Source organism: Geotrypetes seraphini, chromosome 5 (assembly GCF_902459505.1).
Source record: "Geotrypetes seraphini chromosome 5, aGeoSer1.1, whole genome shotgun sequence".
Lineage (NCBI taxonomy): Eukaryota > Metazoa > Chordata > Amphibia > Gymnophiona > Dermophiidae > Geotrypetes > Geotrypetes seraphini.
The window spans coordinates 208,279,825-208,293,279 of record NC_047088.1 but is presented as its reverse complement, the minus strand read 5'-3'; the positions used below and the strand labels follow the sequence as shown (position 1 = coordinate 208,293,279).

Genomic DNA, 13,455 nt, shown 5'->3' with positions numbered 1-13,455 from the left:
TAGGTATATCCTAAAAGAGTAGGGTTTTGGTGAACTCTAATAGAGTTGATCTTCAGATCTGACTCAGAGATGTAGAATGTATTCAAGGAAGTTTTATGTAAGAAAGAAAAAGGATCTAGTGCTTAGCCTTCACGTCAGATAACAAACATCTTTCATTTGAAACTGTAAGTCTTCCTAGTGGAAACTTCTGGAAGCCAACAGAACTTAAAACACACTGCCAGGTAACTTCAGGGAAACCACCAATATCCTCTCAACTTCTAAACCAAGAGGGAAGGGAATGCAGGTGAGGATGTAGTAGAGACCCTGAGCCTGGGTAATCAGGGTTGGAATATGTTCCAGTCTGCATGGTTCACTATAGGAAAGCATAAATAAGCAAATATGAAAAAATATATTCAACTCAACCAATACTGGGGTTCTTTCTCAAAGGCGCACTAGTCGATTTAGCGCATGCTAAAAATTAGTGCACGCTAAATTCTAATTCATAGGTTCATCGTGCCCAGCAGTCCGCTCACGCGGCTGCCCTTAGGTCAGACACCAGTGCCCTACTTGAGTCTAGCCTTACCTGAGTATGTTCAGCAGGAACTTGTCTAACCTTGTCTTGAATCCCTGGAAGGTGCTTTCTCCTATAACAGACCCCGGAAGAGCATTCCGGATTTCTACCATTCTCTGGGTGAAGAAGTTTGTACGGGGTCCTTAAGTTTGTATGGAATCTTTCCCCTTTTAACTTTAGAGAGTGCCCTCTCATTCTCTCTACCTTGGAGAGGGTGAACAATCTCTCTTTCTCTACTAAGTCTATTCCCTTCATTATCTTGAATGTTTTGATCATGTCCCCTCTCAGTTTCCTCTTTTCAAGGGAGAAGAGGCCCAGTTTCTTTAGCCTCTCACTATATGGCAACTCCTCCAGTCCCTTAACCATTTTTCTTGTTCTTCTCTGGACCCTTTTGAGTAGTACTATGTCCTTTTTCATGTACGGCGACCAGTGTTGGACGCAGTATTCCAGGTGGGAGCGCACCATGGCCCAGTACAGCGGCATGATAACCTTCTCCGATCTGTTTGTGATCCCCTTCTTAATCATTCCTAGCATTCTGATCACCCTTTTCACTGCCGCCGCGCATTGCATGGTTGTTTTCATTGACTTGTCTACAAGTACTCCCAGGTCTCTTTCCTGGGGGGTCTCTCCAAGTACTGCACCTGACATCCTGTATTAATGTATAAGATTTTTGTTACTGACATGCATCACTTTGCACTTATCTACGTTGAACCTCATTTGCCATTTTGCAGCCCATTCCTTGAGTGTGTATATGTCTCGTTGTAGATCTTCACAATCCTTCTTTGTCCTCACCACTTTGAATAACTTTGTATCGTCCACAAATTTAATCACCTCGCTCGTTGTACTAATTTTCAGGTCATTTATAAATATGTTGAAGAGCACCGGCCCAAGCACCAATCCCTGAGGCACTCCACTTGTGACGCTTTTCCAGTCCAAGTATTGGCCATTTACCCCCACTCTCTGAGTGTAACATAAGAATATAACAATAGCCTTACTGGGTCAGACCAATGGTCCATCAAACCCAGTAGCCCATTCTCATGGTGGCCAATCCAGGTCACTTGTACCTGGTCAAAACACAAGTAGTATCAATATTCTATGCTACCGATCCAGGACAAGCAGTGGCTTCCCCCATGTCTTTCTCAATAACAGACTATGGACTTTTCCTCCAGGAAATTGTCCAAGCCTTTCTTAAAACCAGCTATGCTATCCGCTCTTACCACAACCTTCTATTGGTTTTAGAAGTATTTCCCTGTAACTTCATTGAGTGTTCCCTAGTCTGTAATTTTTCATGGAGTAAAAAACTCGATCCACTTGTACCCATTCTATTCCACTCAGGATTTTGTGGACTTCAATCATATCTCCCCACAGACGTCTCTTTTCCAAGCTGAATAGCCCTAACCTTTTTAGTATTTCCTCATATGAGAGGAATTCCATCCCCTTTATCATCTTGGTCACTCTTCTTTTAACCTTTTCTAGCGCCACTATATTTTTCTTGGATAAGGAAACCAGAACTGAACGCATTGAGTGTCCCATTGTCTTTGTAAATCTTGATGCAGTAAAAAATTGATCCACTTGTACCCGTTCTACACCACTCAGGGTTTTGCAGACTTAAGGCATATCTCCCCACAGCCATCTCTTTTCCAAGCTGAAGAACCCTAACCTCTTTAATCTTTCCTCATACGAGAGGAGTTCCATCCCCTTTATCATCTCTGTGAGTCCTGCCTATGCAGAAACAGGATGTTTGAAACAAAGTAGGTGGAACTCGCAGAGGGAAGGCCCCAATGTCAGCAGCCTGTCTTCATCGCTGCCACTGCCAAGTCACCAAAGAGGTCCATGGGGAAGGGGATGCGGGTGCAGGTGGAATGGAGAGGGCCAGATGGGAAGGTTGCCAGAAGAGGAAGGAGCTATGAAGCACAACGCTGACCACAGCCGGGATGATTTCTTTTTTAGGTTGCTACCGCTGCTCCTCAAAATGACAAAAACTGGCCGAGATGAATTCAGAAAGCCACCCAGATGCTTGACAAAGCCCTCTAAAAGAGGACATGTCCGGGGAAATCTGGACATCTAGTAACCCTATATTAATCATGCCTCCTAGGAACATCCGGCCACAAAGCTCCAGTGAGGCACCCTAAAGAGACCTTAGCAGAGATCTAGTTTCCTCTCCAACATAGGTTCCATCCTGTGACCCCCCCTTTAAGCCACTAGGCTACTCCTTACACTTGTTGCTCTTCTATTAGGAATGGCCTTAATACCTGAAGTTGTCATACAGGCTGGCATCCACTGTCATTTCACTTCTTAGTGGGGAGGGTAGGAGGGATCAGTAAACACTTGGAGAAGAAGAAGGAATCATTACTTCATCCCTCCAGTGGTTGGCTACTTAATCAGGGTACCTTTTATACCTTGGATGCTACTGAAACAGGTCTAGATAAAAGCATCCTCTTTTGACTTTGAAGTTTCTTCCCATTCCATTATTGCTGAAAGACATCCACCCATAACACTCCTCCAACACCTCCCCCCTTGCTATTTGGATGCACTGCAGTGTAAAATGGCCAAATTTTGCCTTTCAAAAACTGTGATTTGGACATTTTTGGCAGATATACTTTTCTTGGCCATTTTGAGACATCCTTCAGCTTTAAAAATTAGCACCATAGTTTAAAAATGAGTGCTGCAAATAGACAAAATGGAAGCCTGCACTTATTTGATCTCTCTAAAAGTTGTAATTTATGTTTTCACAAAACTGGGACAATTTTACTCAAAAATTGAGTTCAAAACAGAATTTCTAATTTAGATTGTGAATTCTTAGCGGTCTGTTTACCAAATTGTGAAGCAGTCAGGTGCGCAATTGGTATTCTCGTCCATCCTCCCTGTCGAGGGTAAAGGTCAGGGCAGAGAAGCTGACATCCTGGAGATGAATGTGTGGCTATGTGGATGGTGTCGTTGAGAGTGTTTTGGCTTCCTTGACCATGGGATGATTTTCAATGGGCTGCTGAGCAGGGATGGTGTATATCTATCAAAGAAGGAAAGAAATTTCTTTGCCGGCAGGCTGGCTAATCTACTGAAGAAGGGTTTAAATTAGAAGTGATGGGACAGGGTGATCAAAGTTCCCCGGTGAGTATAAATCCTCAGGTAAGTAAATCACTGAATACCTCTACATGGATGGGAAAAGGGGGCAATGACTGGAAAGCAGTATATATTAATGCTCGAAGTATGGGAAACAAGATTCTAGATCTAGAAGTTGTGATGGAAGAAGAGGAGTTGGATATAGTGGTTCACAGAGAACCATGACTGGAATGTAGTTATACCGGGCTATAATCTGTTCAGGAAGGACAGAGTAGGAAGAAAAGGAGGGGGAGTAGCATTATATGTTAAAGATCATATTAAAGCCACACAATTGCAGGATTTGCAGAGCAAGGAAGAGGCACTGTGGATCAATTTGGAAAGAAGGAATGGTGAATATATTTACATTGGTGTGATATACAGGCCTCATTCACAGACCGAAGAAGCAGATAGAGATTTAATAGTAGATATTCAAAATATCTTTAAAAAAAGAGGAAGTCTTACTAATAGGTAATTTTAACATGCCGGATTTGATTGGAGATCCTAGATTCTCTACAAGGAGAACTGTTTCAGCAGTTGGTAATTGAGCCCACGCAGGATGGGATCATACTGGACTTAGTACTTACAAATGGGGAGTGTTTCTGATGTTACAGTGGATGATCATCTGACATCCAGTGATCACTGCATGGTATGGTTTAAAATTAAGATGAGTATAGAGGGCTCATTCAAAAGCAAAGGTTCTAGACTTTTAAAAAACTAACTTTGTTCAGATGGGGGCTTACGTCAAGGAATTGTCTGGATGGGAACGTCTGGAAGGAGTGGAAATGCGGTGGGCAAAACTGAAAGGAGCAATTGTAAGGGCGACAAACCTTTTTGTGAGGCAAGTAAGTAAAAGTAAGAGGAAAAGAAGGTCGCTTTGGTTCTCAAAATTAATAGCTGAGAAGGTAAGAAATAAGAGGTTAGCTTTCATAAACTACAAAAGATCGCAGAAAGAGGAAGACAGGCAAAAATATCTGGAAAACAAAGATGCAAATGGAAGAAAAAATAGTTGACACAGTAAAATGGGGAGACAAGACATTTTTTTAGATATATTAGTGATAGGAAGAAGTGCAAAAGTGGCATTGTGAGACTCAAAGGTGAAGGGGAAGAATATATAGAAGCTGATAAAGAAAAGGCCGAATTGCTTAACAAATATTTCTGTTCTGTGTTAATGGCTGAAGCACCTGGAGTGGATCCACAGAAGACAAATGTGAATAGGAATGGAGGAGTAATAGACCCTGATTGATTTTCAGAGGGTTGTGTTCGTGAGGAGCTAGCTAAAATAAAAGTAGACAAAGCAATGGGGCCGGATGGTGTACATCTGAGTGTGCTGAAGGAACTTAGGGAAGTTCTGGTAGCTCCACTGACTGACCTTTTCAACTAGTCTCTAGAGTCGGGAGCGGTAACGGAGGACTGGAGAAGAACGGATGTGTTTCCTCTCCACAAAAGTGGAAGTAAGAAAGAAGTAGGGAATTACAGGCTTATAAGTCTGATTTCTGTGGTAAGCAAATTAATGGAAACACTTTTAAAGCAGAAAATGGTCAAGTTTCTGGAATCCTGTGGATTACAAGACCGGAGGCAACATGGATTCACCAGAACTAAGTCTTGTCATACAAATCTGATCACTTTCTTTGACTGGGTGACCAGAGAATTGGATAGAGGATGTACACTAGATGTGGTGTATTTAGATTTTAGCAAAGCCTTTGACAGATTTCCACACAGATGTTTAATAAATAAACTGAGTGCCCTTGGGACGGGTCCCAAAGTGACGGGCTGAGTCAGGAACTGGTTGAGTGGAAGGCGACAGAGGGTAGTGATCAATGGAGATCGCTCTGAGGAAAGGGATGTTACCAGTGGTGTGCCTCAAGGTTCTGTTCATGTGCCTGTTCTTTTTTACATTTTTATAAATGATATTGCTGAAGGGTTATTGGGTAAGATTTGCCTCTTTGCAGATGATACCAAAATCTGCAATAGAGCAGACACGCTGGATGGTGTGAATAACATGAAGAAAGACCTGGCGAAGCTTGAAGAATGGTCAGAAATTTGGCAGCTAAAATTTAATGCTAAGAAATGCAAGGTCATGCATTTGGGCTGCAAAAACCCGAGGGAACAGTAGTTTAGGGGGTGCATGACCGAAGAGCACGATGGAAGAGCGGGACTTGGGTGTGATTGTATGTGATGATCTTAAGGTGGCCAAACAGGTTGAAAAGGTGACAGCAAAAGCTTAGAAGGATGCTAGGTTGCATAGGGAGAGAGGTTGCATAGGGAGAGGTATGGCCAGCAAGAAAAAGGGGGCACTGATGCATCTGTATAAGACTCTGGTGAGACCTCATTTAGAATATTGTGTACAATTCTGGCCCCACCTTCAAAAAGATATATAAAGGATGGAGTCAGTCCAGGGGAAGGCTACTAAAATGGTGTGTGGTCTTCGTGATAAGGTATATGGGGACAGACTTAAAAAGGAAAGGCGGGAGAGGGGAGATATGATAGAGACTTTTAAATACCTACGTAATATAAATGTGCATGAGTCGAGTCTCTTTCATTTGAAAGGAAACTCTGCAATGAGAGGGTATAGGATGAAGTTAAGAGGTGATAAGCTCTGGAGTAATGAGGAAATGCTTTTTTACAGAAAAGGGTGGTAGATATGTGGAACAGTCTCCTGGAAGAGGTGGTGGAAACAGAGATTGTGTATGAATTCAAGAGGGCCTGGGATAGGCACGTGGGATCTCTTAGAGAGAGAAAGAGATAATGGTTACTGTGGATGGACAGAATAGATGGGCCATTTGGCCTTTACCTTTCATTATGTTTCTATGACTTAGGGCCTGATTCTGTAACCAGCTCCTAAGTCAGAAGTGCCGGTAATAAAATCCTGCCTAAATTCAGCATAGATAGGCAGCTGAAATATATGCCAGGGTTTTCCGGGCCTACATTTCAGCCGCCTATCTTGCCATGAATCATGGCTAGGTAGCCACTTTAGCCTTTCTAATATCACTTCTGGTGTTGTCCATGCCTACATTGGCATTCTGCAGCCTAAAGCGGCTACATAGCCACGATGCCAGCCGCCTTTTATTTAGACATCGGTAGACGTTTCAACACTGCCATTTTTTGCTATTTCTGATGGCATTTTTCAATTAACTTAGGCATCAGCAGGACACCTACTGTTTGGGGTATTCTTAGCAGTTACCACACACACACACATTCTTACCAGTTACCACACACACAAATTCTTTACTGCATGTTGTTTATCAAAATAATTGCAATGTGCTGTCCATGCTCATTCTTTGCCCATAACCTGCCCAGTTTCTGCCCTAAGGTGGGATGTGGTTAATGTGTGAATTAGCACCTGCTACTGTCATGCTAGTGGGACAACAGTTACAACACTTGTGTGCTAACTTCATGATCTATTTCACACATTAATGGCACCTAAAATATTGGTGCTGACTAGAACAGGGCTTAGTGTGATTCTACGAAGTGCATATACCTTTTATAGGATTGTGTTTAGTGCCTGTGTGAATCACACATCTTAGATATACCTATTTAGGCCAACTACAACCAGGCCTAAATGCCTGCCTCTACATTGTGTACGCATTGGGCATATTCTATAACAATATGCATGACTTTTAGGAATGCCCATGATCTACCGCTGGCCACGCCCCATTTTCAAATTCACACACCGCAACTGGCGTACACTTTTTATAGAATCGTGTCTTCCAAGCAGTGCATGTAACTTTTGATTAAGCCAATCAATTAAGTTGTGTGCATAAATCGGCTACATGCACGAACTTTAGGCACCATATATAGAATTGGGGGGTAAACATTTAATATGCTTTAGTAAACAGGAACCTTAGTCCTTAGATAATATTGTTACTAGTATAATTTTGCTAATACAGGGATCCTTTTACTAAGGCGTGCTAACTGATTTAGAGCGCTAATCGATTTAGTGCATGCTAAAGATTAACGTGCCCTAAATGCTAAGGCGCCCATAGAATATAATAGGCACCTTAGCATTTAGTGCGTGCTAAATCAGTTAGCGTGCCTTAGTAAAAGCCACAGTAAATTAGACAGGAGGTATACTTGTATATGCAAAACCAAACCAAAACCACCTCTTAAACATGAATGAGCAATGAACAGAGAAGACCTCAGCCTCTCCACACAACCAAAGGCTTAATTGTGGATAAAATCCCCACCATAGTGTCTGCTATACTTGCTGGCTTAAAAGTGCCAATTATTTATAAAGGATTTTTAGCCTCCATTTTTAGTAGTTTAAACCACTAGTGATTGATTTTTGTTTTGCACAATTGAGATACATGAGCCTTGAAGAAGTCAGAATTGGCTGCTGTGCTAGTCATGCAAAGAAGTGAGTGACAATAAACAGACCTTTTCTTAAGTAAATTGAATTTTGATTATATTTCAGTAAAGCAATCAATTAAAATCACAATTCGGGACGAGTGTTACTTACTATTTGGCAGCCCTTATTGAATACCCTGACTCCATAAGAACATAAGAACTGCCATCACCGGATCAGACCCAAGGTCCATCAAGTCCGGCGATCTGCACACGCGGAGGCCCAGTCAGGTGCACACCTGATGTAGTTTTAGTCACCCGTATCCCTCTATGCCTCTCGTAAGGAGATGTACATCTAATTTGCTTTTGAATCCTAGAATGGTGGATTCAATAATAACCTCCTCTGGGAGAGCATTCCAGGCGTCCACCACTCGCTGCATGAAGCAGAACTTCCTGACATTTGTCCCGGTCTTGTCCCCTCTTAGCTTCAGTCCATGTCCTCTTGTCCATGTCACACTTGTCCGCGTCTTACTTGGTTGCCCTTGACTTGCATTTTTGTTCTTCTCTCACATTTCCTAGGGGGGGGCAGGGGGTTGGGTGTAGGGATGGACGGTCACTTAGATCCTCTTTTACTAAGGTGCACTAACCAATTAGCGCGCGGTATTCAATTTAGCTAACGCGTGTGTTAGTCTATGGATGCATTAGCATTTAGCGCACGCTAATTTGATTAGCGCACCTTAGTAAAAGAGGGGATTAATTTGTTGGCATTTGTGACACTGTCTTTGCTTTTGTTTATTGTACATGGTTACCTTTCTTTCGTGTTGCCTGGTTGTTCTTGATTATGTATTTTTCTTGAAAGTTAATAAACATGATTGAAATAAAATAAAAAAATCACAATTTACATTTTTGGACACTCAATGACTTCACTCTACTGTAAATACATAATTGGTATGGCGCTTTTCTGACCTATGATACCATTTTGATCCATAATTAAGCCTTATACATAAAGTTGGCTATGTGGAAACAAGGATGTTTTTTTCTATGTTTATTTTACATTCATTGTTTAGAAAGTCGTTTGTCATTGCTCTAATCCACATGTTACAAAAGACCATATACAAATAACTTTGGATAATTGTACGAACCTTTCTTGAATCAACTGCTGCATACATAATGTCCATCCATCCTTTAAATGTGGCCTGTGAACAAAACATCTGCTTAACTTCTATGTAACAATATGAAATTAGATATCATGATTAGATTAAAGAAAAGCATGTTCATCAAAAATATAATTCTAATCACAGTGCTTGTCCAGGATATTTCCCAAAAAATGCATACCAGCTCCACAGTGATCAATAAATATAATTATATATTACATAAATATGCTAAAGTACTAGAAAAGACATTTTTGGATTCTGTTTTAAGAGAAACACACTACTAATGTAAAACAAAATATTTTAGTACTTTGTCTAATAAGCTGTCATATAGTTATGAGAGGGGTGCCAAAAAATTCTCAGCCCAATTAAGCAACTTCTTAAATTCTGAGCATTATTTTGCCACTGCAGCTGAAAAGAGTGTTATCTTATTTCATTGGCTGCCAATAGAAGCCCGGGTATTGTTTAAAGTAGGCTGTTTCTATTACAAGGCTGTTTATGGTACAGCTCCTTCTTACTTAGTCAATAGATTTTTTTTAGCATCATACATAGTAGAAGAACTCATCCTTTGTTTAATTTTCCATCCGTCCAGGGTTGCAGGAGTAAGAAATTTCTTAATCATATTTTGGCATCTCAGGCAGCTCTTCATGACAACGAATTCCAAATATTGTTGCTTACTACCCAGTCCTATGGCCATTTTAGAAAACAATTGAAGACCTATCTTTTTTCTATATATTTGACTGTTTAATTAATCATTTTATTTTATGTAACATGTTTACTTTTATAACTTTTTATAAACCGCGTTGAACTTCTGGTTACGTGATCAATAAGCACAATGTTATGTTATATTATTAAGTGCCAATTTGCAGAAAGAGAAATTCTATGTTTTTGACATTGTTTCAGATCATTGATTGAACCATATCTACGTCATTCTCTTCTTGGTTGGGCTGAGACCTTTTCAGCATGCCCTCATATAAGCAAGGAAAAATTGTGTTTCTTAATCTTAATTTTAAACCTTATCTTAATTTTAAACTCCAGTGGGAGTTTATTGCTCATTATTTATGAGTATGATTATAGCAACATGATTTAGAGCAGCTGGGGTAAAATACACCCCCCTTTTACTAAGCCACAGAGCAATGTCGGAGCATTTAGCGCTCCAGGCCACAGTAAAACCTCTACCGTGGCTTAGTAAAAGGGAGGGAAAGTTCCTTATACATTGGTGAATTTGTTATTTCATTCTGAATTGTATATGCTGTTCTATTGATGCTTATCATGATGCAATAAACTCTACCTAAGGGCACTACCTGGATAACGAAGAAGACTGAGGCTAATGGATCAGCCTTGATATTATGCTCCAAAGCATACTTGGTTAGGTAGAATCAGATCTGCCTAGTACTTAGATGGGAAATCCTTAAGGAACACAAATCACATTCTGAAAGCTATTGATTTAACAAAGCAGGCAAATTTTACTTTGCATCCTGGTCACTTAGCTAACCAAGAAACAAATCTATACACTAAAAAGTCAACATTGGGCATGTTTCAAGATCACACTCAAAATCTGTACTTTTTAATCCATATCCACTCAAAGTTATGGCAGAGAATGTACACATCAGAACTGAGATGTCCAGATAGGGATATGTTCAAATACTAGTGGCAGAAACCATACCTTAAATGTAAGTGTGGACATTTACAGCTCTTGTTTAGCAGGTGTAAATGTTCACATGTAAAGTACACGTGTACCTTATCGTATTTTACAATGAATGCATGCACTTATGAATGTCAACCGTACTCCCCCCAGTCACTCTCTTGGCAACACCTACAACAAAAGTATGTGGGTTTATGCAATTGCATGTACTTTTTATATCTGGAGCTGTTTTAGGAGTCAATTTAAATGCATTTATTGTCACATATGTGCATAAATGACTTTTTAAAAATACCATAACTTACAAATGTTTCACTGTTCAGTTCAATGTTTGGAATTTTTGGTTTCAAATTCTGGCCACTCCTTGTTGGAGTTTAGAAAAATACCTCCATGATTTCAGACTGACAATAAAAGCTGATTCCAAACGAGCTGAAAACCCAAGGAGTATGAGAATAATTCCAGACAAGGCAGCTGCCTTGCTACTGAAATGGTTAATAATAGTAATAGTAGAAACTGAAGTCCAGATTTTTAAGGTGTCCCATTCAGAAGACTGAGAAGCGAATTAATTTTTATGTTCTAGGTTCTCCTTAAGATCTCTTTCTAAATCTGATATCAGAGAGTCTGCTATAGGACCACAATTTAGTGAAGGCAACATTACAAATCATCTTCTAGATTTTCTTAAATGCAATTCAGTTAAGCTTTAAAATAACTTATAAAAAATGATCACTTACTACTTGAAGCAGAGCAAGATATCCAAATCCCACATTATCAAAGTTTACTTTCACATTTTTCCATCGGGCGCTTTCATTGCGGTGGATTAATTCAAAACACTGAGATTCATTGTTAATGTCATTATAGTGAAACATTTCACCAGTGGTAGTGTTAATGCAGTGGTAGTACTTGCCAGAAAAGAGATTTACGCCCATTATACTGAAAATTAGCCAGAATATAAGACAAACCAGAAGTACATTCATGATGGATGGAATTGCTCCTATAAGGGCATTCACAACCACCTAGTTTAAAAATGAAAAAAAGAACACAATTAAAAATCTTTACATAATGTTATCCTATATTTCTAAAAACAATAATTAAAAAGTGTAACCTAATGGAAAATCTTTCAAGACTTGATTCACTAAGTTCCTACCCCCCCCGCCCCGCCCCATAGACGCAGAATGGAAGAAGAGCCTAACTGAACACCATGTGTTGGGTGTTCTAGTGGCTTGCACTGGGTGACAAATCTATATTAGTACACACAGATGCCATGATAAAATACAGTCATAAACCCGCAGTTGTGCACATAAACTTAGACGTGCTCATTTATATCAGGTTAATGACACCTACATGTCATGTGTGTAACAGTATTCTGTAAGTTACCTTCATGCACCCATGTGTATGGTCCTTTGAACTAATAAACTCACATGCTACTTTATAGAACAATGTATAGTACACATATGTACATAAGTGCTAATTATCTCAGCACTTATGTGCGCATGGCACAAGCGTCTACATACGCATATTTATAGAGCTGCTCTTTTAGTGAATCAAGTCAGAGAGAAGCTGCTAAAGCAATGTGTGTAGCTCATGTAATAACAAAATAATGTGACTACACAGAAGAAAAGGAGAAAACCAAAAAGGAAAAATGAGAAAATCTGATACTGCTAAACAAGAAGCAGAAATTGTACATTCTAACAACAAGAAACATCTTAAAAGCAAACATGAATTATAACCAACTATTTGATTGCAACCTTCAAAGGAAATGTATGGTGGTATCTTGGATGAAAATAAAAACTAGGTTCTATGCAGGTTGTGATATCAAGATATCCAAACCTACAAAGAACACAAACAACTGAGGATTAAACATTCTTTATAAAGATAATAGGAAAAGGAAAATATGTTTTTATCATATGAAACATTTTGAATTACAAGAATTAATGTACACAGTAGACATTTTCATGAAGCCATATATAATTGTTCACATTGGTGATCATTTTAACATAGCATAGCAACACAGTTTTGCACTATGGACTCTATTCAATAAGGATTTTCCTTGAATTTGAACCTAATCTTGAAAATCCTTAGCAAATAGGATCCTCTGTGTTTAGTTGGCTCATCACATTGTTCATTTCAAACTTCAGTCTTTTGTTATGGGAGGATTTATCTATATATTATGGCATTAATCTAAGTAATGATCAGAACTTTTTACATGTGAGATGGACAAATAAATGTTCCTAGAACTCACAGGATATTGACTCTACAGATAATGGTTGCCTAACATTGATTTTATTATTTTGAGTTCTTAAGATCAATTTTGCTACAATTTTGACCAGTAAGGAAGCATTTTAGGTGGAATTTGTTCAGCAATATGTGTGAGTGAGTTGAAGATCTTATCCTCTCAGCAATGCTTTTTTAAAAAAGTTTCTCTAAGATTAGATTCTAAGGACTGTTCCAACTTTTCTTCTCATGGTGAACTCAGTTGCCAAATCATTGAAGAAATAGTTCTTCCAATGTTATGGCCAGAGCCTAAAATCCTAGACAGCATAAAATACAAATTAATACACGTCGAGAAGCATTTTTGAAAGAATGTCAAAGTCAGAATTGGGATGTCTTGCTCATAATGTCCCCCCTCACCCCTCAAAAAAAGTCCATCTCACAACCATTGAAACTGGTCTAGATGAAAACATCCTGTCCCAAACACGACTCCAGCGCATGATTTGGATGTTTTCAGCAGATGA

General features: G+C 39.5%; 1 protein-coding gene across 5 annotated transcripts in view; it reads right to left on the bottom strand.

Annotated features, from left to right (window-relative positions):
* Positions 1-13,455, bottom strand: part of LOC117360465 (sodium channel protein type 2 subunit alpha-like) — a 526,898-nt gene that overhangs the window by 37,023 nt on the left and 476,420 nt on the right. For all 5 annotated transcript variants that reach the window (XM_033944237.1, XM_033944239.1, XM_033944238.1 and 2 more), the window contains 2 exons: positions 11,455-11,736; positions 9,073-9,126 (listed from right to left, as the gene is read on the bottom strand). In XM_033944237.1, the coding sequence (XP_033800128.1) occupies positions 9,073-9,126; positions 11,455-11,736 (336 nt within the window). The remainder of the gene's footprint in view (positions 1-9,072; positions 9,127-11,454; positions 11,737-13,455) is intronic.